A 26,519-nucleotide genomic window follows, 5' to 3' on the forward strand; every position below is an offset into this window, starting at 1 on the left:
AGCGCGGAGAGCGGCCGCTTTTCCCGAAATCGGAGGAGGTGGAGGAAGGGGGGGGGGGCGGTGACACCGGCCTGAGCTTCCCCACCCGAGTCCGGTCGCCACGGACGGGCGAACGAGGACGCGGAGGAAAGGGCCAGCGCGACACGCTGCCGGGGGCCGGGCGCTCCCCCGCCCCGGGGACCCCGGGGACACGGCACGACCTTGGTGGGAGGCCGAGACCTGCGGCCGTCGGCGCTCGAGGCCGGTCCCCCCGCTCCCGCCCCGCCATCCCCAGGGCTCCTGCGAGCCTTCATCCGCTGCCTGCAGAGCGCAAAGGGCCCCACGTTCGGTCYGTCCAAAACCCCAGCAGGTTTCACCTGCCGCAGGTTCGTGGCCTGCAGACTGCCCAAGCGCGAAAAGCCGCAGTGCTCCGCTCTCCTCCACCATCACCCAGGGGTTTACGGCCCTATAAAAGCACCCCGCRTATGCGTGCGCACATTCGTTAGCCGTACCTGAGGCACGCAATAAATTCAGGTTTTTCCCTCCCTTCCTGTGTTGCAACTGAGGCCCCATTGGAGCTGCCCGGACATGCCGGGACGTTTGTGTCAGCAGCCAAGGAGGGGAAAAAGATCTGTGCCTGGATACAGTAAAACCCGTCCGCAGCGCCACGAACAGCACAGCGCAAAACGCAGGCGGCTGTTCGCGACGGGGGACGAGGAGCAGCGACGGCGCAGCGCTGCCGCCTGCTCTCCGCCCAGGGCTGCCCGGTACTCRGTTCTCCGGGGAGATGCTCCCCAAAGGAGATTTTTCAAACGAGCTCATTAAGGCAGCAGGGTTTAGAGACACCTCCAGGTCCTTCGTGAACGTTATCACCGGCTTGGGCAGCCGACAGCTAGCAGCGGCCGGGTTCGCAGCTGCTCCGCTGCGCTATGGACAGCAGGAACCCCGCCGAGCCGCGCAGCATCCGCAGCCTAAACCAGCGGGGTTCAGCAAGGCTCCCGTCGCCCCTGCAGCACCTTCGCGGCCAGCACCCATCTGCGTCCGGCCTTCAGAGAGAAAGGACCGTGGGCGATTCAGGCACGGGCCTCCAGCAGATTTCGGTTCAGTCCTCAGGGCTGCTGCAAGACGCCCTGTGCAGCCCCGGTGAGGTCATTTCCTTAGCAGCCTGCCAGCAAAATACCAATTTTTAGCAATATTTCCCTTCTTCTGTGGTCACTTGCACTGTGATCATGCTGCAGCGGGGGTGTTTGCCTGTGTGCAGGGCACAGCTGAGCATGTGTCCCGAGGCCAGACGGGGCCTGCAGAGGTTTCCATAAAAAGCAAGGAGAACATCCCAAACCTTCCACTCGGAGCCTAGGCATTTTAACAAAAAGCTCTTCTGGTGCAAAACTGCTGTTAATAGGGATTTATTTCTATTTAAAACCCTCTCCTGCCACCCCAACGAGGAATGCTGAAGAGAGAGCTCAGATCACAGGGAGGAGAGGATAAAAGTCATCAGCAACTGTGCAAGCCAGTCAGCTCCTCTGCCTAATTAGTGGCTTTAACCCCGTTATTGCTCAGGTGACRAGACTAGTGGCATTTTCTGGGATGCAGTGATATTTCCGCAGCAAGCAAAACACAGCCCCGGCCTGCAAAGACTCCGGAGGCCGGCGGGCTCGGGCCCAACGGCCGCTGCTCTGCCTAACTGAACGTGAAACGCTCAGAGGTGACGCGTGTGCCGGCGAACTCTGCTGCACCCGGGCTCGCCGAGCTGCGCTTGCTTGAGAAGCATCCTCAGACGCCATCGCGGGGGTTTTCCAACGCATCCGCGTTGATTTAATTGCTGGAATTACAGTCACCAGCCTAGCACAGCGTGCAGGCAGCGATGTCCGGGCCCTCTGCCCGGAGCAGTCGCTCTCCGGGCTTTGCAGCGAAAGGCCCTTCGCCCGGCTCTTCCCACGGCGGCTGCGCACAGCCCTGGACGGCAGCGGCTGCGGGGAGCCCCCCGAGCCGCCGGCCCCCCGGAGCCCCACGCTGGCACCCGGGGATGGGGCTGCCCCCGGAGCGCCCTGCACCGGCACCGGGCCAGGAGCCTCCGAGCTGCAAGGCGCCGGGCACCGCGCACCGCACCGCGCACCCTGCCAGGCCCCGGGCGTTGTGCGGAGTGCAGTGCCGGGCTGCGCACCCTCCTGGATGCCGCGTGCTGCGTTCAGCCCCGCGCCTTGCCGGGTGCTGTGCACCCTCCTAGACGCTGCRTGCTGCGCATCGCGCCAGGCACCCTCCTCGGAGCTGTGCGTCCTGCCAGGCCCTGTGCATCCACCCCGCCTGGCGCCGCGCACCCTGCCCAGCACCGCCGCCCGGGGCCGCAGCGGCTCCCCCCCGCCGAGCCCTGGAAGCGCCACGTGGAGGCTGGGCTGGGCCAGACCGAGCCGGGCCGGGCCGGGCCAGGCCAGGCCAGGCCGGGGGGGCGCCACCGCCTCCCCCCTCCCGCTGCCCCTGAGCCGTGCTGCGGGCAGCACCGGGCCCGGCTGCCCTGCAGCTCTGAGCCTGCGCTCAACCACTCCCCCCTCCCCTTTTCCCTTTTTTCTCCTTCCTTTCTTTTTTTTTTTCCTCCCTCTTTCCTTTTTTCTCCTCCCTTTCCTTTTCCCCTCCCCCTTTCCTTTTTCTCCCCCTCCCTCTCCTTTTTTTGATTGCACTGCAGCTGAGACTGGGGCAAAGCCAAGCTGCAGCAGAGCCCCCCTGCAGCCTCCGCTACCCCCCAGACCTGCGAGCGAAACAACAACCCTCCCTGCACCTCCCCGAAGCGCTCAAGCAGAACAAAAAGGTTCTCCAGAACCGACAGAGCCCGCGAGCGAGCGACGCGGCGCCGGAGACGCCAGCCGCAAACCGAGCACCCGGCACGGCGCAGAGCCCGCGCCGCGCTACGCCTCGCCGCGGGAGGCCAAGCCGGGCAGGAGGCTTCCTGGGCCCCGGGCACGTCGGGAACGGGCCAGGAGCAGGGCGGCAGAGTCTCAAGGCCAAGGGATGGTGAGGAGCACACATACACACGCACAAAATTAATTATATCAGCTACAGAAATAGCAGCTATTTTAAGATTAACATTTAGCAATCTGATTCAGTCAGACAAAAAGCCAAAGAAATCATTGGCATCAGCGCCGGCCGYACCACCAGACGAGCTGTGGTCATCGCTGGAACGGAGAGCAAACGCCCACGGTGCTTCGGGAAGCGGTCCTCCCCCGGGGGGACCACCCCGCCGTCCTGCTGGATACGGCCCGGAGAGCAGAGCGGCCTCAGTCACGTCTCATACAGATACAGGGACAAATTTGCCCTCCGAGAGGCTCGGCACAGGGTAAATGTCTCAGCGCCTTGCACTGGAATTAAGAGTCACAAAAACAGTTGCTTTTAGAGGGATTTTGAAAAAAACATGAGCTCAGTCGCCTGGTGCAATGGCCACGAGCAGGGAACGCAGGCCGGGTCTCCAGGACGCCCTCGCCTGTGCCTCGGCATCGCAGGGATCGCTCTCRCCTCCAGTTACAGCAATTTTACACACGTGCATGAGTTCAAGGAAAGGGCGGATTAAGGGGAYGGCGGGCAGCCCTGCGCAGGGGCTCTTGCAGCTCGGCCCAGCGAAACGGCGCTGTGCTCGCTCGGCTCCCAAGTTTCACATCCAGSCACGTCAAACACCAAATGCTCTGGAAAGTCCGGGCAGACGGTTAGCATCGTGATTGCTTTGGTAACAGAGCTACATATGAGTAATACTTACAAAGCTCTCAGAAATCAAAATTTATAACCCAAAACACTCCGAGTCTTGAACTGTAGCAGCCCTACTGGCTCTCGCCATTATAAATTAATTTTAGGTAGTAGGACAGCGCTTTAGTGCCAACACGTAGCACTGCTTAGACAAACCACAACAGAAACAGGACATACCAGTGCATAAAGTAAATGGCAGCAGGTTGGTGTCCTGCAGGGTCTCTTTTCCAAAGAAATAGAACTGCAGATGTTGAAATTACGGCCAAGCTCAGAGGAAGGTCTGGAAGTCAGCAYGGTGGTACAAAAGCTGTACCACAGCTGTCTTTCAAGACTCACATGCAGCCGATGTGCCGAGTACTACAATTTGCCATGCTGTTAATTCCTCCGATAAATTCTACTATATATTTTTTTAAAGACTGCATTCTCTTTACATCCTCCAGGGCTGTAATTATTATGCTAATGTGGAAATCTGGAACAGGTCGCGGTGGTGAACTAATCAGCTCTTCTCTGGTTTGCCCATCTTTCAAAGCCAAGCGGGAGGAGGTGGTGAGTGCTCCATGGCACATCACAAATCACAGCTGGCGACTGGGGAAGCGCTCTCCTTTCTGCTTCTGCCGCACTCATCCTGCAGAAAGGAACCGCAGCCCATCCTAACTGCCCTRAGCCTTCAAATAAGACTTGATAAGCCAGGCAGCACATTCATGAAGATGGAAAATGAGAGACTCTTTGAAATGACAACAAATACATGCTGCGCAAGTGTATCTGCATGAGATAAGATCACAGTTGTAAAGGTAACTGCAGTTTTTTGCAGCCAAGGCTGCTTGCACCGCTCACCAGGACAGCCAGGGCTGGAAGAGGCTGGACAGGCTGTTCCCCATGCAGTGCATCTCAGCAGGCAGCGTGCTGAGAGGCCACTTGAGCTCCGATTCTACTGACCAGCTTCAGTAGATGCCTTTACCCCCTCCTCCCCCCGCCCCACAAAAATCTTGCTTAAGTGACCTTAAAAGTGCAAAATGGGGATTCAGAGCACAGCAAAGCTTCTTTTTTTATTATTAAAAATAAGAAAAGAAAAAAAAAAAGAGCCTTCAGAATACAGGGAAGAAGCCTGCCAGCTGTCTGCTTTCCTGCCCAGATCYCCACACTGAAGGTAGTTCAGTGTCCTTGTCCATTAAATCCTTGGTTGAGAGCATTCACAGACAGTGCCGCGGAACAGTTGTGGTGGGCTTCATGCCATGAACCCAACAGAAGTCAGCTTCTTTCAAAGATTACTTATGAGTCACATTAGATCAGCAGCATATCGGTGTGTGGAGCCCGTCTACTGCGTGTGCATCATGCTCGCAGCGCGGCCGTGCAACGAACCTGCTGGCTGCCTGTCGGGCTGGTCACTACTGACCCAGTCTGGTTTTAAGATGAGACACAAGCCTCTTTAGTAAGCTTTGTGAGCAATGTGCACTGGCAGCAGTGACTTCTGCCCAACCAAGGCTTTCCTCCCCCAAGTCCCACCCTACAACTGTTGAATTAAAAAAAAAAAAGGCCAAAAAAAGGAAAAAAAAAACCTACTTGTGCCTGTTTTTCAGTGCCTTAGCAGGTTGCACTGTTGCTTCTCACAAGACTGCTCTGATTCATAGCAATACGCAGGCATCGTGGGATTGGTAGATCCCAGTAGATATTCCTGCTCAGCTTTTGCAACAATTAAAGCCCTGATTTACCAGATTAGGGAACACACATCAGCTTCATTTGAACATATCACATTGGTGTCCTGCCTAGGTAGCAGCTGAGTTGACTCAAGGCATGTGCAAAGTTTAAAGGTAAAACCAGAATGAACCCCCAAACCAGAAATTTCATGTGCAACATACTCCATATAGAGATAAGCAGATGCAAAAGGACCAAGGCAGACACTTATTCCAGCTCACAGGGGATGTAGGACTGTTCTCCACAGTATATTTAGTAGTGATTTGTCCAGGCTAGTGTTCATTATCTGAAACAGAGAGCTTCCTCCATTTCTCCAGGGAGACTGTTTTGCAGCCAAACCAAATGCACCRGCAGAAGGCTTCTCCTGACATCTTGTTTTCCCCTTCTTTCATTTCATCTCACCTCTCCACATCTTAGGCCTTGAACCACACTAATTAATTTCCCACCCATTTTCTGCTATTTCCCCACATGCAGCCATTTTGCAGAACGCTATGTCTTCTYGGCTCTCTTTAAGCATCACTGAGTCAAGCTTACAGCTTTAATTCTTGTAATCTCCTATTGCAGCCCAATTCTCTCTTGCCTCAGTCACTGCGGCTGCTCTTTGTASTCCCTCTGATTTGGCTACAGTCTCCCAGTGAGACCCATCCCACCACAAACAAGCCTGGCTTCTCCCAGGAGAGGCAGATCAATGCTTACTGCAGCCATGCCAGCTGTGGGATTTCTTTAGACCTCCCAGAGCTCATGAGGAACAAAGCAATCCAGAGGAGCTCGCGGGGAGCAGAGGTGTTTTCAGCCATGCTGCAGCTGAGGCATAAACAACTGGTTTTTACAGCTGCCAGCAAGAGTGGCATGAGCACATGCATTTGTCAGCTAGTAGGCTGCCAATGGGRTACTGGGCCACCCTACAAAAACAGCTTGCAACCAAAGATGGTAGAGAAGATCAGCAACTCAGTGCAGTTTCTTCTGYGAGAAAAACCCTATTCATATATTTGATGAATAACTTGATATTCATATATCCCCCCTGCTGTAGGGGATCCTCTCACTGAAGATCCTGGAAGCCTCTTGCCCAGCTCAGCACATTCATCCCAAGGGGGGAGCAGGAAAAGGAGCTTTAAGCCTTCCACTCCATTTTGATTTTCACCTGTGCTCACTTACCATCACTGTAACAGCCCTACCTTGCATGCCTGTTTATTTTTTTCCCTGCAGTACAAGAGTCATCTCATGCACTGTCTCAGCCATCTCACAGGACAGTAAAGACAAAGCAAGGTCACCCCAAATTACATTATTGACCATGGAAGGGAGTGGGGAAGAACAAGTGGATGACATGCATTTGTTACAATCTAACACAGGAAAGCCTTGGGCTCCTCACTGAGGACCTAGCATCAGGATCAGCTGTGCCTCTACCAGCTGTGTTATTACCTCTTCTGTACAAAGTAATTTGGTTTTTATTGACCACTCACTATATAGGGCACTCCAACACGCTCCTGCTCATTAGAGTTTGTCAGTCAGAAGCTAAAAGAARGTACAGGCAAGATTTAAAGATAGGGCAGTTCTTTACAGTCATGAAGACAATCTCACTAAAGCAAGAGAGCTGACAGCACACAGGCTAGACCACAACAAGGAGCGGCAAGCGATCACGACAGCTCAGAGTTTCAGGCACGAGGTGACAAATCCCTCAAGGGGGGAATGTTACCTCTGTGAACATGAGCATACAAATTTACATCCAAACATTGCACATTCAGGAAAGGCTTGTTAGGGCTCTTCAGGATTTTTATTTGCTGTGCAAGTCTAGCAGATGATCCCTACTTGTAACACGTTATCTCTTAGGATCACTGTTGCAGTTCATTTTCACCTCCCCCCTGCCGGGCGGGCAGACAGGGAAACCGGGGTTCTTCACTCATAACCTACACCAGGTCTTGAGCTGAAGGGACTCCTTCCACAGTTAAGTCCCACTTTACACACCCCTACCCTAACATTGTCTTTACATCTGAATGATTTTTGGCCAACTGCAACCAACTTTCCTGGAGCTCTGTATACTTGCGGCAGGGACAAGCTTGGCTGCTATCACGTTAGGTGGGCTTGTTTTAAAGTCAATTATACAAGAGACACAAAGGTCAGTAGATATTCAAGTATGGAGAAATGGGATATTCAAGAACTACCTMCATAAAATAGACATGGACTACCCCAATGGAGGAACTGGCCATCACCTTCACCACATGAGGTATATTTATTCTAAAGCAGAATGTTTAGGTTGTTACTAAGTCCAAAAAACATGTACTWCTTACAGCTCAGTTTCATGGCAAAAACACCACCCACCCAAAGGCTCCAGGCAATGCAGAACTGGCTGCTTAGGTTTTCAGGGTAGAGAAAGCACTCCATTTTTAGCACTACCCCTCCGTGGTAAGTWAAGAACTAAGTTAAAATGCAAGAAACATTTTAGTTTGTGACAAAGGGCACATGCTKCAGAGAGAGGGACATTAAGAAAAGCACTTCACAAAAATCCTCCAAAATACTTCATTCCTGCCATCACAACCAGTTTGCAGATCTGAAATGCATGGTTAGGTCACGACACCTCAGGAAACCACCACCTACAAAAGCTCCAAATCACCYTCAGTCTAGCCCAAAACAAACAGGTCAAGGACTAGCCCCTTTCACTAAGGCRGTACTTCAGACTTCCATGGAGACAGCGAACCAGATCCACAGAGGGCATTATCTAAAATACCAGCTTCTACTCTTAATTTACACCTGGTCTCCAAAGCTCAAAATGCTGGCTCCTTGTCATTGCACAGCAAGTCAACACCAAGCCGTGTGGAATGAGGAGACCCTCGTGCCAGCTAGCAGTAGAGAACCCTGGATGCACCTGCCCAAAACCGCAAGGCTGTGCGAAACAAGGCTATGAGACATGTCACTATTCATCTGAGAGCATGGAAACCACTGCTGAAGTATATGACTTACAAAACTAAGAGAGGAGCTAGGTACCTACAAGAACTAGCTATAGTACTACAGGTCTCACAGCTCACAAAAAAGTCACCTCAGTGAACTCAAAAGGGTAACTGAAAGGAAGGGKTTTTTTTGTAAATGACAGGTACACAAAATTTTCATGATTTGGCCTGGAATTCAGGATGCAGATGTGAATTGCTAATGGAAATCAGGCATGGGGAAATACAGACTTTGGAGTCCAYGGGGCAACTTGGTCACTGGCAATTCAGAAGCAGAAAACAACAAGATGCATTATTTTTTTTCTAGTCAATTTTTATTTTACATATTTGCATCACAGCAGGGAAACCAAGCTACACAGACCATCCTGATTTGCATCTATTTTGCTTCTCTTCAAATACTGTTTGCTGTTCATTTAATAAAGTTAAAAAAATACTGAAAAAATCCATTTGCGCATCTGAACGTGAACTAAAGAATAGGATATTTACAGGCCACCAAAAACCCTTGAGCAGATCTCTATGTACAGAAAAGTCTCTTTGAGTTCTTTTGGAGGTCATTTACTAAATGAATCCCAAAGCTACATTGTACAAGGTGCCCTAAAGCAGCTTAATGACACAAAAAGATCTAGAATTAATTATTAATAGGTATTGAGGGGAAAGGAAAGCCATTCAAACCCATCCTCTGTTTTAACAGAACAGGTACCACCCCAATGCTCTAGTATCCTAGCTACCGGAGGAAGTGCCTCCRATACCGTGGAGGTCAGGCTCTACTTCATTACACAGAGCAGAACACAGAGTGAAATCCCACAGGGAAATATTTATTAGGAATTGTCCTTCCTACAGGATTGCTGCAGTCCAAACATAAATGGATTCTTGAGCCAGTCAACATACAAGGAGTGACTATTTTCTCAGCCACTTTTCTTCTGGTACCTTCACTCTACATGTAAAGAGAAGGTATCTCAATAGCATTTTTCTTAAATCCTGTTTCAGCCACCTTAAGCATGTACCATGTGGAGCTCTTACAAGACTATTGCTATATCCAGGCAAGAAACTACAAGGGAGAAAGTGCACAGCTTTCAATATTGCTGGGTAAAAGTGATAAATAAGTCAAAACAGCATCATAGCCAGTGGCTACAAGAAAAGCCAGATTAATCAATTTTAGATAGTATTTTCCAGCAATCAGCCCCAGGGAACACAATGAAACAGTGGTCAAGCACCTCTGGGGAACACCACCTCAGTTTTCATGAAACATTCAGGTTACTGAAGTTACACATGAGGTTACAGATTTTAGAATGTAGCTCCTATAAAGTCTCAAATGTTCCTGCACCTTCCAGCTACTGTAGACCACATCACCATGCTCTTTTAATAAAGGTGAAAAAAATGGAGAAACATTTTATGATTGACATGGAAGTCACAATGCAGAACCAACAAAACACATTTGCTTTAATTTAACTGCAGTCTGTTAGCTATTGTTACAGGTCAAGCTGAAGGAGACAAACCATGTAGACTTAAGGAGTAAGGGTTTCCTTCCTTCAATATCTGCATTTTTTTTTCTTTAAGAGCTATGCAACTTCAGCTCTCATTGAGCTCAACAGAGCCCACAAATACCCAGTATTTGCTTCAAATGCAACCAATAAATTCTAAAATGGACAACAGAAGACTTGTCCAACTGTAAGTCCTTGGCCAGACTGCATTCCTCTTCCCTATGAGAGGCATACCAGAAGGAAAGAGAAGAGTTAATATATTAATAATCTGCCACTGGCCTCTAAGTGTGCACACAGGAGTTGGTCAAGATGTGCCCTTTCATGGTCAGAAAGAATGTTACAGTGCTTAAGGATACTTGGTAGATGCATGCTTACTTTACAGAGTCCACCTAGCTTAGAAAAATACATCTTCCATGCTACTAGCTCCAAGACAAAATACTGCAATGCAGCAAATTTTTACAACATGCTCCCAGGGTATGCCAGAATGGAAATCCAGGAACAGGGCACTCAGCTGGAGAGAAACACTGAACAATGCACTGCACAGATCATGACACGCTGCGTTAGATGGCAACATGAAAGAGTAGCTTAATAGGACAGTATGTGTCATCTTCAGCTAGATCTGCTGCATTCTGAGGAAGCAGCAGCAGCAATGTTCTGGATGACCCCATTATGTCTTGTTTTCTTTTAATGTCTCCTGATAAACCATCAAGAAAAACATTTTCAAGCCTGAAGAATGCAAGAGCCTGGCATTTGCACTGCAAGGAGGTTTTCTGTGGAAGACAGCTTGCTGAACAGTTACAGCAGTAAGGAGGAGCGTATCAGTGGCATTTGCATTTCATCAGTAGGGATTTATTGGGGCATAAGCTGCACTGCAACTGAAGAGTGAACTGATGTCATTTTAGTCTGCAGAGGGTGCCGAATACTCCATAGCAGCAGACACGTGTAACTGGCATTCATAACCATTTATTCTGAATTGCACCAAACCTGCCTTCCCAGGACTCCTGTCAGTTTTACTGCTGTGTACTTGCAGTGATCRTTTTGGTCATTCATCTCAGTAAAAGGCAAAGATAGGAAAGCTTGACAGCCTGTATCCCAGAGCGATCTGTACAGCCACAAGCAGCTCTTCTACCTTCCCTCTCCATGAAAGGGTAAAGCTTCCTACGAGACATACAGCAGTCAGCATTTGAAAGGAAGCACTGCAATTATCCTGCCAGTGAGCTCCTAAGTTGCTGCTGTTCACTAGCAATAGAAATAGCCATGCGCTCGCTAGTCATGCAGACATGACGAGGGAGAAAGCAGCCCTCCCTTCGGTGCTTCCCGGGGCAGCACGTGCTCCACTGTGAGGAGAGCAACTGCAGCCATCCTCTCCACCCTCCAACGTCCCAGCCACTACCCAACCCTAAAAACTACGTTAAAAAAAAGAATGCACCTAGGACTGCTATACAACAAGGGGAATTTTTTTTGAAATGGCTGCAGTAAGAACCTTCTACCACTTTTTTTCACCCTAAAACCCATATTTTCTTTCCCTTACTAATGCTTAGTTACTTAGCAACTTAGTTGCTAGTTACTGCTGCACTGCTGGTTAGCATCCAACATCAAATGTCAGCTGAAGTTGGTTGTATAGTTGACCATTTAACCTCAGGTCTGAACATGGAAACACCTTCCTCTAAAAATGCTTTTAAAAGTCCTATCATGGCTTTTTGTGACAAGGTAATAGAAAACACTCATTTCTTGGCCTTTGACTAGGGAGTCAGAGATTCAGTAGGTAAACCTACACTGTACACAATTTTAGCAAAAAAACACATATAAAAAAGAAACCTGAGACTAAGGTAAAAAGCACTGGCCACCTCAGCAGCTCCACTGATGCTGAGGTATGGAATAGCCAGCTGTTTGGAACCAGCTCAGTGGCACATACTGGGATCCCAGCACAGCCACTGATGCTCTGTGGGTGAAGAGTTGCATCCATTAGAATTTCACACCTCATTCATAAAATGTATTAGCAGTTTCTATGACACCATCTTGTCTGGATTAAGGATGTGTTATTGCACTTCTGCTCCTGACAGGAAATCCTTATGCCTTACCTACTTGACTGCCAACAGACTTCAAGTCTCCAGTGGAYCACTCTGAACAGAATTTACACCCTGTATGAGTAGCCCTTTGGATGCAAATAATGATATTTTCCATGGGGAAAGAATGTGAGGATCAGTTTTTCAGGTATTAAGTGTAGGATGAGCTGGGACTGCCTACATGTTTGTTTACACTCCAGCTCCTCACATCTCAGCTACTTAATATGCAGAAGAATTCTTCATACAGAAGGTCTAGAAGTCTCATAGATCACATAACAGCCTTTCTAGTAGCATAGGCACTCTATTCCCACTAAAGCTGTGTCTTTGCAAGACAAGGACACCAGAAGTTAAACCATCACTACTATGATTATTATGCTGTTACAGCTGAAAAGGAAAACAGAGGATTTTGTATTGAGAAAAGAGGGCTATTCTCATGTTTTTCCCTTGAAAAGAAGCCAATTCCAGGTATCAAAGCAAATAGTTTCACTTCTACCATTTCCATGATCAGTAGAATCAACACTAGGGAAGAGAAGTGGCAACAGGAAGAAGCAACATTGCTCTTAAAACAGCAAGTCCTGAACAAGTGCAGACTGCTCATTTAAGAGCTTTAGAATCCCTGCTCAAGACTGAGAAAGAAGTGGTTCAGCATTCCACAGACATATCCTCTTCTAAACTTAAAGCAATGAAAAATGCTCTCATCAGTTACTCTGAGATCTAGACCCTTCAGACAAAAAGAACAATTCCTAATGAGCTAGTAAGAGATGATGGCACATCTGGAAGCTATTTGATGCTGTCTATCCCTGTCACACTGACAGAAGCACTCTGCTTGACAGCACCATATATGTCTAAGTTTCTACATGAAGATTAAGGCTTCAGTGGGTCAATGAGTCATACTTGATTTTTCTTTTTCTTAAAGCTTATCCCCTGTTACATCAGTGAACAACTCCAGCCTCCCAAAAATTAATCACTTGCTATGCCTAACTGCTATAGCTAGAGGCACTGGTYTGCCTTCCCAGCAATACCAGAGCACTAGAGGTAAAGCATACATGGTATTTGTAACATGTCTCTGAAAACTCCACTGTGAATTTGCAGCTAATCATTAAGACTTCCATATTGCCAGATATTGTGTGCGCTCTGGTCACAACCCTCTCCTTTCCTGACAAAACCATTTATAACTGGGAGCTGCAGTCTCCTGGTTTTGACAATTCCATTTTGACCAATTCAGCTCATCTCAGACAGCATTATCACTAACCTTACATAGCCAGAGAGGTACAAGTAGCCATCCAGAGAGGCAGAGATGAAGGTGAACCAAAGATTTACCCTGTAGTAGGTTTGCCAGACAGAATTCTGGTGGAGATTCAGGCACTGTTTATACGGTGCCAGAAAGGAGTGTGCTTTYGAAATCTCAAAAATATTTCATAATGCAGATGAAAGTGCTCCAAGTCACAGCTTGAAATTCAATGTTTAAGATAGCATGGCAGACTCCTAAAAAGCAAGCAATCTTACATCCCTTGTGTATTTCTTGTCAGGTGGGTGTGAATCAAGAGCAACTCCATTAACAGTGGAGAATTTACACCAACACTTATTGTACTATGGGCTAGTGCTTTTGATAGAGTACAGCTGCTTGCTTCCTGTATAGCAACACATTTGAAAACCTGACGCATTCAAGTGGATGCCTGCACAGATTAGACAAGACACTTACCAATTCTCCTACTGATACGAGGAGCGGCAAAAGTCATCTGATCCAATACCCYATTTAGTCTCTCTGCAGTTGTTTCCTATTTGTTTTTCAATGTTTTGTCCAAGCCAAAAGGAAAGTTCATAAAGCAAAGAAATACTTGCACCTCTTTTTTTCCTGTCTTCTGTGACATTTTGTAATTCCCAGTATACATGTTACATAGCATGTGTGTATATATATATATATATATATGCATTATATAAAATATATACTTTACATACACACTGAAGGTCTCTCTTCACATTAGTATAACACATTCTGAAGAATGCAATTGCAAACAATCTAGAATACCTAACTGACCCAGAAAGAGGGGGGGAGGGGGGGGTAAAAAAATAAAAATAATAATAAAAAAAAGCTACCCAAAATCCCTAGGAAAGCTTCACACTCCTTGCAGGTACCAAGAGATCCTATTTTCTTAYGATCAGAGGAATAGTTAGATTTTTTGCACTGCTTTGCTCCCCATAGACATACCCCACTCTGCAGTTTCAGTGTTGGGAGGTGCCATTTGCTCCCTTTCCACTGAGAGTAATATCAATAAATTAAAAAAGTTTCTCCAAAAGTGCTGCCTTAGTCCAGTCCAGTCCATCATGCCGTGCTCTCCCATTCTCCCCGTGGCTCTGCTGAACCATTCACCACTTTCTTGACCTTCTTCATGCCCTCCATTACTCCAGAAGTTGTCACCCTAGAGGAAAAAAAAACACCATTTCAGAGAACAGAATTTCAACTATGACATTCGTTTCACCAATATGCCAGGCTTGTGTTCCTGCACACATTCATAACACTTCCTTCAAACTTCTCTTTACTCAGAGCTAGCGGTCTTGAAGTTCCATCTCTTCCACTGCTACCATTTTACAGGACAGGTATCATCTTGGACACAACACTGATGGGAGCTGGGAGCAAGACAGCTGTCCTTGAGAGCCTTGAGGCCCTCTCCAACCATCATTAACATTGAGACAGACCTATGTAGACCAGCTTATCACTTCCTGTTCAAGACTAGGTACCACAGCAGTGATACAGGGCCTACCCTTCATTCTTGGTAATGAGAAAAGAGTAATGTCCTGAGCAACTGGGTGTGCCAGGCTCTGGTAGAGCTGCCTAGGCAGTGAGAACTACCACCAGAACTGGCTGATCTAGTTGCCGAGCTTCACCAAAGACTGCTGTTAATCCACTCAGACTTTACAGGATTCGGATCACAATGAACTACAGTGTGTTTAAAAAAAACAGCTCATGCTTATTGACCAGTATGCCCAGAGTAACCACGCCACACTGCTTTAACCTCAAGCTGCCTCTAGAAGTAGTCACCCACAACCAATCCAATAGATCTAAAAAAGCAAAAGTAGCAGGCTGCATACAAGGATCCTGCACAGGAGGATCAGGGCAAGAAGAAACTATAGCATGAAAACAAATGTTTAGAAGATTAATACATTTGTATCTCTACTTGAATGCAGCTCCTTAGTTAAAGCCTCTTATGGTGGTGACGAAAAGACAAAGACCAACTGCTAATAGACAAGGTCTAAACTGCATTCAGCTTCCAAGTTTCTTCACATGAAACCACAGCATGTTTCAGTTCCCTCTTCTAATGCTGGGGAAAGCCTYAGYAGCACAGCAGGAATCTCTTCATTGAGAGTGACAGAGCACTGAAACAGGTTGCCCAGAGAGGKTGTGGAGTCTCTTTCTCTGGAGATATTCAAAGCTCACCTGCTGCAACCCTGTCTAACATGCTCTAGGTGACCCTGCTTGAGCAGGGGGGTGGACTAGATGATCTCCAGAGGTCCTTTCCAACCCTACTGATTCTATGATTAGAAAGTCTGCAAGAGAATAAGCATTATCACTATTCGCACTTTAGAGAAAAGAGCATGGGAGTCTGGTTAAACTGACACCAGCTGGCTTTTACTGAAGTTTGAGCAAYCTGCTTAAAAACATTTCCTGTATAACTGAACATCCTTAGTTCTGTGCATTAAATATTTTCTTCTGTATTTGTTATGCTTTTAATAGGTCTAATTTATTATACAAATACACAGTGGACACTGTCCCAAGACAACTTTATTAGCTTAATGCACACTGAGTCGTGTTAATAGCAACCCTACTCAATGAACAGTAAGATAACAGAATAGAGAGATCGTCCCTTTTACACTAATCCAAGCCTAGATTTGTCATAGCAATCTGACCATTGAACTATAAAGCCTCATAATACTGTCCAAACATCAGGCAGACTGATCCGTTTATCCAGTTAGAACAGTATCGCTACCCTCAGAACTACCCTGGCTACCCAAAAAGCCCTTCCGCCCAATACCTTTCTCTATTGCTAAATAAAACAGACTATCTGCATATATAACCCATTTGTTTTCATTCTTTTGCATAATATGATTCTCATTCCATACTAGCATTCTTTCTTACAATGTACTGCAGAGATTATTTTGGACACTGAAAGCCACGTAAGAATGCCAATAGCTCAACGCATTCACAAGGAATGCCTGGAAGCATAAAACTGGACAGTTTTAAGATGCAGCTTTCATTCTGCATGTGCTTTCACCTGCTGTTTTCCATGCAAGATTGTTTTACTTGATCACGCTAGCTAGCAGTACCTTCACAGCATCACTCAAGAGAAGAAATAATCTTAGATACACTCTTCTGATAATGCCTTTAGTTTCACATCAGATATCAGCTTGTGTTCACCTACTGTAGAAATACCCTATCCCAAAAAATCAGTATATCCAGTGGCTCTGTACTAGTGGCAGTATTGGGATCGCCAGTGGTTCAGACAGAGTGGGWCTAGATGATCTAATGTTTAAGAGAAGAGACAAAGCAATAGAAAAGTACAGACCAAGTAATAACTTTATTCTCTATCAAAATTTAGAAAGGGAGAAAAAGAAAAAGGAAGCAGACTGCTTAAAGGAGAAAGAAGGAAGTAGTAAACAGTAAATAGATTTGTCAGAAAAAAAATATGTCAAGCTTTCTAGGACAGAAAACATGTAGTAGATCTCATAAGTCTTCTCTGTTCACAGAGGTTTTCCCACCGTCACATATGACATTTTCCTAAGTAATCTAGGGAAGTATGGGCCAGACAAAAGTGTCATAAGCAGATGCATAGCTAATTGGAAAAGCATATATTGAGATGTGCTTAATGGTTTACTGTCAAAATGAAAGACCATTAAGCATTATTCCAAAGAGGTCTGTCCTCGGTTCACTTCTGCTCAATATTTTCAGTAATTACCTGGGTAATGGAATAGAGAACTTATTAAATCTGCAAAAGATAAAGAGCTACATATTTGAGAACAGGACTAGAATGCAGAAAGATCCTGGCAGATTGGAGTAATGGTCTGAAAAAATATGGGACAATTCAGAAAGACAGCTACAAAGTTTACTCCTCAGAAATAATTAACTTYGTACTTACAGAACAGAACAAAGGGCTAAGTATCAATTCTTCAGAGAAGATCTAAAGATTACAATGGACTACAAAGTGAGCCACTACCACGCCAGCAGAATTACTGGGATATGTTAATAGGTGTCTTGCATGGCATCAAAGTCATCCTAACACTTGACTCATGGCTAGCAGGATCCCACCTGGCATGTGGTCTAGATTTTAGCACTGCACATTAGTACAACTGAAAACTCATTATACACCCAGAAGACAAACAATCAGAGGTTACTGCAGTAACATGAACTATCTGCCCACAGCAGGACAGGACGAACAACTACCTACTGAAATCGCAGCCAGGTAAAGTCATATCAGTTGTTACCACACAGTCCACACTAGCAAAGCACTGGGAAAGACTCCATGGAGGGGGTGGATTCCTCCACAGTGAGAGCTGAAGACCATCTGTCTAATGAGCATTGATCTGGTCTCATGACCAGCAAACAGTGTAGCTCTTGAGGCCCTGTTTTCTAACATTGCTCCCATACAATGGGCAGTTCCTTTCCCTCCCTAAATCAGCTTAGACAATGTTAGTATGCAGTGAAGTAAGGATAACAGCACTATCAAGCACTGCAATTCTCATTCTAGTTCCCTGAGCAGTTACAGAACTTCAGTTCTGACCTGAAACACTGCAAGTAAATATTCCTCAATTGCAGTTCACCAATCTGCATTTCTAGCCCATAAAATAACAGCTAAAATACAATGAATCCTTTTCACTAATTTTGTCTCTCAAGAGAATTTTTGTGGCTGTCAAAGGGGTCAAAAAACCTGTCATAAATGAGGCAGAAAAGCAGTCCCTTGAACACTCCACTGAATAGTTGTACATGCTTTGGAAATTCAGTAGTTTTGACTGTTTTTCATTAAATACAAGGCATCAAGGGATTGCTAAATATCCAGAAGCATTTTCAGTCTTCCATAGTGGTGCCTCTCAACTGTCTTTTTTTTCTCCTGTTTTATAATCCAACAGGAAACACTGGAAGGCAGACAGCAGCCAACCTTCACAAGTTACATCTCTGATATTGCAAACTGGAGTGAAAACTGATCCGCTATTGAACAAAAGAAACTGATCTCAGCATGGGAAAGATGAGTTAAGGTGAAGAAAATCACTTCCAGCAGAGAACATCATGAATCAATCTGCCATGAAGCACAACCTGAGACAAAGTACAGAAAAGCAACCAACTAGGACCTCGAGTCTCAGCACAGAATAGGTTGCCTCGTAATGCAAAGAGAAACTCCAGATCAAGACATAAGGCTAACGTAGGTCAGTGTCACCACATCAGTAACTATGTTGGGGCTGCTTTGAGTGTTAAAAAAACCCAAAAWTTAGTCTCCATGCACCCTAAGATTTACTGAATCAAAAACATAACCATTAATGGCTTTTCCTGTAATCCTTCCTTGAGTGAGAATATCTGCACCTACAAGCGTGTCTGAACATAATCTCAACCCAGACTCGTAGCAGAACACATTGGTACCTGACATTTAAAGTAACACTCATTAAGCTAATAGAATAACCACCACAGGAATAAAACCCAAACTGCTTCCTTTTCCCCCTTCCTCACCCACCCCATCTACTGTACTGTTTATATTTTAGTGTTCATGCTACAAAAGTGACATTAGGGCTGGAAGCCTGGCAGCCCTTTCTGCCAAGTGCAGCTGCACCCTTTCAAACAGAGTACTTTAATCTAACAAAGTGTCAGCGATGTGCCCACATACAGACAGAACAGGCTCGAGAAGCTGCCCAGCACAGGATACACAGAAAGCCACTTTGTTGATGAATGGCTATTGACCCTACTTGAAAAAGAACAGACTGAGCCTTAGTTCAGGGTTAGTCACACTCTCCTCTCCACCAGGAGAATTTCTATAGTCTAGCATAACTGGGAAGAGAGATCTATAATAGCTGTGGATGCTTTCTCATAAGACAGAGGCTTGTTAGTGTAAAACAGAAAATTTTGAAAATTTGTTACAAGTTACTTTCACTGATCTTAATTTGAGTTACATGAGCTGACAGAAGGAAGATCTGTACATTATGCTGCCTTTGTCACAGACATCTAGTCTTTGGATTTTTCTTGAAATGCTACAGACTTCCACACTGTCCTTACCAATATTTACATTTACTGCCAGACAGTTTTGTATAGTTTGTACTCTGAAGGCAGACATAAACTAGAGAGCTGCATTTAAAACACCCTATTTTTGCTAGGAAATTTAAGCAAGCCTGAATAACAGGCTTCATGACCTCAGCTCTCCCTTCCACTTGCTCATAGAAGCCAGTTCTGAAGAAAATGAATGCTTCTGCAGCAAGTGTTTTAAAAAACCCTAATTTTAACAAAAACCCTCTGGGAGAGGAAAACAATCATGAAGTAAAGTGCTTTGCATTTCATCTGTAAAACATCAACCTGGAAATCAGACATAGCAGAATACCATGAAGTCTGAATTTTGCAAGCTTTTAATTTCTGCCATAGCCTCTGAAAACAAGTACTTTATAACATGAGAAACAAAACACACACTCAAACAATTGTTAGTCAGGATGCTGTCAGGCACTTAGTCACTTGCTCAAATAAGCCCTGATATTTTTCCCCACAAAAACAACATTCAATATTTATAAGAGCAAAAACAGAACCAGCAAGACCATGTCAACAAGAAATTTAATATACTAACTGCAGTGCTTCACCTATCACTGAATGTGTACACACCATGCTTTTCAAATATGTGTGAACTTAACCTCCCTGATACAGCTGGGGAAGGAAGAACAGGACTCTTCCACAGAATGCCCCCTGCCAAGTGTCCAAATGGAGTAAAACTGACAGTGAATCAGATGGGAAGAATCCCAGCAAGGCTATGGGAACAACCCACAAGGCACAACAACAGAAACTCTCAAGGCAAAGAGCAAAACGCCTTACTAGGAAAAAAGCTCACAAGGAATTCTGATCCTCAAATTTCAAGTAAGCTCTCTTTTGCTAAGGCAATATGTAAATAGCTTAGTTCTGGCTTATTCATAGCAGATTCTCTTAAATTTAATGAATTCTTAGTGAATTCACCACATCTGAAAGTTACCAGATTAATAGCCCTAGAAAAAAAAAAATACACAAGTAAAAATTCCTTGAGTATACAATGCAGAGTTGAAAAGCACTCTACTAGGCAATCTCCCAAGGAGAAAAAAAATTCACTTTTGTGCAATCACAAATCCTGCTACATCTTCTAGTTCAGGCAGCGCCTTCCTAATGTGGATATTTGTTTACCAGCACCCAAACTGAAAGCAACTTCCTGTACAAGCCATCTAAACACCTTCAGGTGACAGTGATTTTAAAGTCATTGCCTACTAGTTGGATTCAGCTTGTGATACCAGATTAGTTTATGGACCCAAAACAAAAATAAAAATCCAGCACTTGGCAAGATGATCTTTGTTTCCAAAGACATTTCTGAGAATTAAACTCCTCACATAGCCCTTCACGCTGTATTCTACATGAATTACAATTATGCATGAAATGCATAACTGCTAAAGAGATTTAGGTTAGCTCTGTTCCTATTAAGGCAACCAACTCTGTGGTAATTAAAAGTGTACTCAATACTTTCAGCATGCTGAATTTCTCAGGGCAGCTTCCATTACAGGTTCAGAAATGCTACTCACTTTCTAAATCCTCAGAAAAAAGTCAGTGCAAAGAAAGGGGGGGTGTTTGAGTCCCAGTCCATGCTTTCTCCAGACTAACTCAGCTCTCAGTGCTTGTGGTACCTTATTGTTTAGTAGCAAGAAATAGAATAGTGAGGAATATTAGTAAAAAAAGAAAATATCTCTTCAGCTTAAAGTTGCTTAAGATGGTTTCTACAAAGCTACAAGCTCAGCTTCAAGGGGGGAGGGACCTTACATCACACTCTAGTTGTTCTGCAGATGAATGGTGCAGTGCTTAGTGGCTGCAAAGAAACAAACACCCGTACAAAAATCTCAGGACACTATGCCAGCAGGAACCCCAAAAGCTCCTACCACTGATCACACAGAAAACACCAGAGAGAACTGCAGTAACCCAGGCTAGCAAGTCTTGGTCTTCTTTTTGGAATTTAAGCAACTCTACATCCACTGGAATTGGGGATCTCTCAGGAACTGAAGTTATTCCTCATTCTGGGTGAAGCTGGAGGCAGTGGGCTAGCTTTTAAAATCCTCTTCAGCCAGCCTCAAATCTCTTCTCTACATAATCATCAAGAGCGAACCAAATATAAAAAGGGGCAGTGACTTACTGTGGTTCTTACACCATAAGGCAATTTCCCACAAAAAGGCAACAGTGACACCACCTTGCATGAGTCATACTGTTACCCCTGACAATCAGGGCCTTAAAGGTAGCCAACAAGCATCACTAGTATGACACAAACCCATAAGCAAGCACATAGTGGACCAAGAGTAACATAAGGGTGCCTATATTCACCCTCTGGTCAAGTCCACAAGATCCCAGCAAAAAAAACATTGCTGAAGTACTGACCTTAATGTGCTGCTCACATTTAAAAGGTCTTTTTAAAACAGAACACACTGGAACATTTATATTTTGTAGATTGCTAAGTTGTTTTATGTTTTGTTTTGTTTAAGGCATAAGGACTTATTTTCAAGCATGCCAAACATATAGCACTAATGACAATTCATAAGATTTGCTAATGATCAACACCATAGATTAAACAGAAAAGCTGCTTAACTTGGCATTTACTCGGCCCATGAAATGTTTCATCAGCTTATTGCACACTACTGCAATACTGAGCTCAGGTTTTTCCTATTGGTATCACAGGTCTCTGGTTGTTTAACAGATGCCTCAGACTTTAAACATGATAGCAGATACTAATCTTTTTGGAAGAAAGGCTTCTTAGAGACATAAAGTAAGCTGGTTTTAAGCATTACTTTGAGAAAAGTAAGTGAAGAGGTTAAAAAAGTGTGTGTGGTGGAGTGCTCTTACACAGCTTCCATTTCCAAATCATCCTCATCATCTTGAGAGAGCTGTAGATAAGGGTTGTCTGATGCTGGACGGAACTTGTACCCGGTGAGGACAAAGAACACAAGTGTAGCCATTTCATCTAGCAACTGTAAGTAAAAACACAAAATTGAAGTTTATTCTTGTAATCTTTCATGGTCATAAAGCATTTCTCCTCATTCATAAGATTCAAGATTTAATGGTCAMGAAGCCTGTACCATGGCAGAAATGAACAAAGCAATTCCCATCCTGTTATCATTAATCCTAGGCTAAAGGCTGTCAAAGCTTTGTTCTTTCAGCTTTCCCTGTCACTTTAAATATAGTTACAATTCTAGCCATCATTCTAGAGCTTTTAAATAGCTAAGGAAAGGCTTGGCTTTTAAATGAGAAATACGTACATCTAAGTTTTTTGGTACTTCCAATAGTTAACGTATTCCAAAGACTCCCTGCATAGTTACTTGGTTTATACGTTAAGAAACCAAGTATTTAAAAGTCACTAGGCAAATAAAGCCTGTAAATGGAAAAGCAAAAGCCTATTTCACTGGCTCCCTGGGGCCTCAATTACACAGAGCAAACCTAGCTAATTTTTTTCTCCTTTGTATGTTCTTGATTAGTTTCCTTCAGACATTTTTAAATTGAAAGACTAAAATCAATAAAGCAATTACTTCAGACATCTCATGTACAATCCAGCAGCCTTGCTGGACAAACATGAAACTAAATATATTCCTGCCACCCTATGGGCATTAGTGCTAAAAATCAGGAGCCAGGGTACTCCACTGCACTTTCAGAAGTTCTATTAACCTGTAGAACAAATTATAGAATTTTTTTTGTGCAGTTACACTTAAAGATTATAGAGGAATTAAAATTCACGGGATGGATGTATGTTCCTTTACTGGCAAATACCTGGTACAGCCATTTCCACTGGAATGGAACAGCAATCTTTATGAGAATTGCAATGATCCGCGTGAAGTAGATGTAACACACAATCTGTGGGAGGGAAAAGGACAAAGCATGTGCAAGACCAATAGCATCATCCTTGCAGATCCTCTTTTTCCAGAGGAATAGCTCAAACAATTCCCAGACAACACATTATGTCAGATTAGCCTTATTATACTTCTTGATAAACATAGAAGATCTAGACCAAAGGCTTTGCTGCTTGTTGAACACTCAGAGGACTCAAACTCACTAATATTTAAAGTGTCTTCTGGCCCTAAGTATTAGGATCTTATAGAATTTGAGAATCAGAATTGTAATTTATTACTGTTACCACTTATAAGAGAGTCTGAAATGAGGCTGCTGGAAACCATTAGGAAGGCTATGCTCTCTTGGGAAGTATGCTCATAGCTCCCAGTGACCTCATCAGAAACTGCATGCCTGCATCTCAAGGCACCATTTGATCCAAAGTTTAGTTTTTAGCAAGTTTATAGCGTGGTATTCAAGCCCATCAATTCAGATGGGAGCTCAAGCTGTCTCCAGAGGAAATTAGTAAGTAGTACAAATAGTTGAAACCAGTTTAAGGAGAGCCACAAGGATGCAACCACTAGGTATAGAACAGAAGTTACTTTGAGAATTCTAAGCCAGCCAACCATGATATCAAAGCACAGCACTATCACTGAACTAGGAACATCTCCACTCCATCCACCAATTACAGTAGCTTCCAACAATTAATCCATCAAAATGCTTGAAAGGCTTAAAAGTGCTCTCTCTACATATATAGAGGTTTCTTACTTACCATAACATAGTAATGCCTGAAAAGCTTCAGCTTTGCTAGGTTAATGGCAGCTGCCAAGAGAACACAAAAGTCTCATTAGAAAATTTGTTAAAACGAGGCAGTTTTTGATGCTTGTCTATAACAAAGACAAGTGGTCAGAATTAGAACTCGAGTAATTCCAGGTTAGAAGCTTTGTCCCACAAACTGTTGGATGCTCTGAGATATGCTAGTCTGGCCTATCTTCACAGTGGACAGTTCCTAGAGTGGTGTGAATTCTCTCAAAAGTTAACTCAATGAGACCATCTTTATGATAAGTTTTACATGCGTATATTCTGCAGTAGAGAGCTTTTATCTAATGCTTATCTGTATATAGCCGACTATATACTGCTGATTCACTCCTGCCACAAGCCCTGGCACTTCWCTTTACCTCCGAGAAGCTAAAGACACAGAACAGGTCAGGAAGTACTCAACAGAAGACAGCAATTTTCTAGGAGGTAATCAAGGCTTGGAGAACTATCACATCTTGTTGAACGGCRGCAGAAGTATTTCAGCACCTAAGCAGTGTCCTCTATCATTCATACCTCAGTCATAATTTACAAGTGAAATRGGAAAGCATACTAAACAGTTCTTATGGCAAATGCATGCATTTCAGTCAAACTATGTAAGCTAAGGCCTCAGACTAACCTGCATTTATTGGACAGATTAYATCAGCTCTTGAGGAGCACAGCATTTACTGATGGGAACAAGCAGAGGTCAACAACAGATGGAACAGCTGTCAATTCTGGTTTGAAAGTCAGTTTTTACAGGTGCAGCAGAATTACAAATGTGGACCCCTGGTGTTTTTTGTGAAAACAGGTGTCCAAGAGTCCAAGATATGTTGACAGCATACAGAGAAACAATATATTTAGAGCCAGTGAACACAAGTTGCCAGTCAGAAAATACCGGCACATRATTATGGTATTGCCTCCAAACCCTCCTTACAATTTTATCGCGTGTAGAAGTGCAACACATTGTGCTTAAGTTTACCTACACTCCCTCAAAGAAATCATCCCCCCCCCCCAAAAAAAAAGAAAGAAAAAAAGATTTGTAAAAGGCTGTGTTTTTTTCAAATAAAGTCTTCCAAATTCACAACAGTGCAAAATATTGAATTATGCACAAGGATGAGGAGTAATAGCTAGAAGATGCTTCATTTTCTGTGATAAGAACATTGRAACTTTTCATATGAAAAGGGTCAAATGAACCACTTGCAAGAGAAACTGTGCTAAAGATTCCSACTACATAAATTACAGCAAATAAAGACATTACTCTAAGCCTACTTTGTGCTATCTAAAAAATCGAGAGTCACTTCTCCAAACTTACAACAGTTCCCACAGATCACAGAAGGTAAACTATGAAACCATAGAATAGATATAAATCCTCCTCCAGCAGACGTAACATAACAGCACCTGACCAACACAGGACACATAACTGACAGGTCAACAGAACTAAACTATTTGAGAGGTTTTGATTTAGGAATGGTTAGAAACTCCTACACTTTCTATCAAATGGTATGTTTAATCTCTGACTGAGTACAGAGCACATCAGYAAGAGAAAGCAGTGCCAACACCCAAGAAAAGATAACTTTTTCTGTGAAAGAACACCAAATGTGCATGTGAGTACAAGTGTACGCGTGTAAATCTTATGGCACAAACAATATGACAGCAACATTGGGTCTTAATTTTGAGAGGGTACTACCTTTTGGACTGCTGTATGAATCACTAAATATAGAATAGCATCTACTATGCAGTACATAGTCCCGGACTCCAGAAATCCCTGCCCAAGCTCTCATCTTGCGTCTGTGGAGTACAAGACATCGAGTTCAAAGAGCTTTTCATTAGGCAAGAGATGCCAAGACCTATAATTGCAAGAACAATAATCTAACCAAATTCTTAGTAGTAAGTCAGCTCTGAGACATTGGTTTAGCTGCTTCTCCCTCATTTTCCCACCTCCCAGAAGCCCATTTCTCATATTTAAATTGCAGAAACTTAGGGTTTTGCATGGGACTAATCTCCTATCAGACAACTGAATATTTAAAGTTTTTCATAATATAGTTTGAGAAAGACAAAAGCATGTAAATATGCAAGACAAATTCATTAGATATTGAAGTAGAAAAAGTAGCATTGTCTTATTTAAAAATCAACTACACACAGCGTGATCACAAAGATCTATGATTTACCTCATACAGGATTGTACATAGATACATAGACAGACCTATTTTAAACTCAATGCATGCATTTTCTGAAGGACCACCACCAACTGGTCCCGTAACAGGCCATGAGGATTCCCAGGCTTAAAGTAGCACCAGYTCAACAACTATGATTCAAACTGCCAGTCCACCAGTGCTTTACAGTCAACTAAGTGAACTGCAGAGTCATTTCTTTCTGATTCATGCAGTGCATAGGAGGAAAGGATAGTGAAGCCTGAGATCTGGCTGCCAGCTGAAATGCCACAATACCACCACTCAGCTGACTGAGCACAGCTCAGAAATCTCACCTACTCATCATGATAACCAATACAGCAGTCATAGGTTGGCAAATCTACATCTAGACATCAAGAATGGTTCAGYGTGGAAGAAAAGGGTAAGAGGAGGAAGAGAGACAGAAAAACACCAAGTAGAAAGACTGAAGGGCCAGCTCCAGAGGCTGTTACTCAGTTACCTCAACTAGGCATCTTCCTCCTCCTGCCTCAGTTTCAGCAATACTTCCCCCACTGTCAGACACTAGCCTCAGCGCTRAAGTGCACCTACAAAATTCTGTTTCTCTGAACACCTTAAACTTGTAACACACA

The 26,519-nt window shown here is 44.4% G+C and overlaps 1 protein-coding gene across 1 annotated transcript in view; it reads right to left on the reverse strand.

Annotated features, from left to right (window-relative positions):
- Nucleotides 1-8,544: 8,544 nt before the first annotated feature.
- Nucleotides 8,545-26,519, reverse strand: part of GPR107 (G protein-coupled receptor 107) — a 42,316-nt gene continuing 24,341 nt past the window's right edge. Inside the window, exons 15-18 of the mRNA XM_085325381.1 lie at nt 23,715-23,764; nt 22,886-22,969; nt 21,968-22,092; nt 8,545-14,306 (exon numbers count right to left, since the gene is read on the reverse strand). Coding sequence (XP_085181507.1) covers nt 14,210-14,306; nt 21,968-22,092; nt 22,886-22,969; nt 23,715-23,764 — 356 coding nt within the window. The 3' untranslated portion in view covers nt 8,545-14,209. The remainder of the gene's footprint in view (nt 14,307-21,967; nt 22,093-22,885; nt 22,970-23,714; nt 23,765-26,519) is intronic.

This window comes from Rhea americana, unplaced genomic scaffold (genome assembly GCF_003343005.1).
Source record: "Rhea americana isolate MKP2758 unplaced genomic scaffold, rheAme1 scaffold_97, whole genome shotgun sequence".
NCBI lineage: Eukaryota > Metazoa > Chordata > Aves > Rheiformes > Rheidae > Rhea > Rhea americana.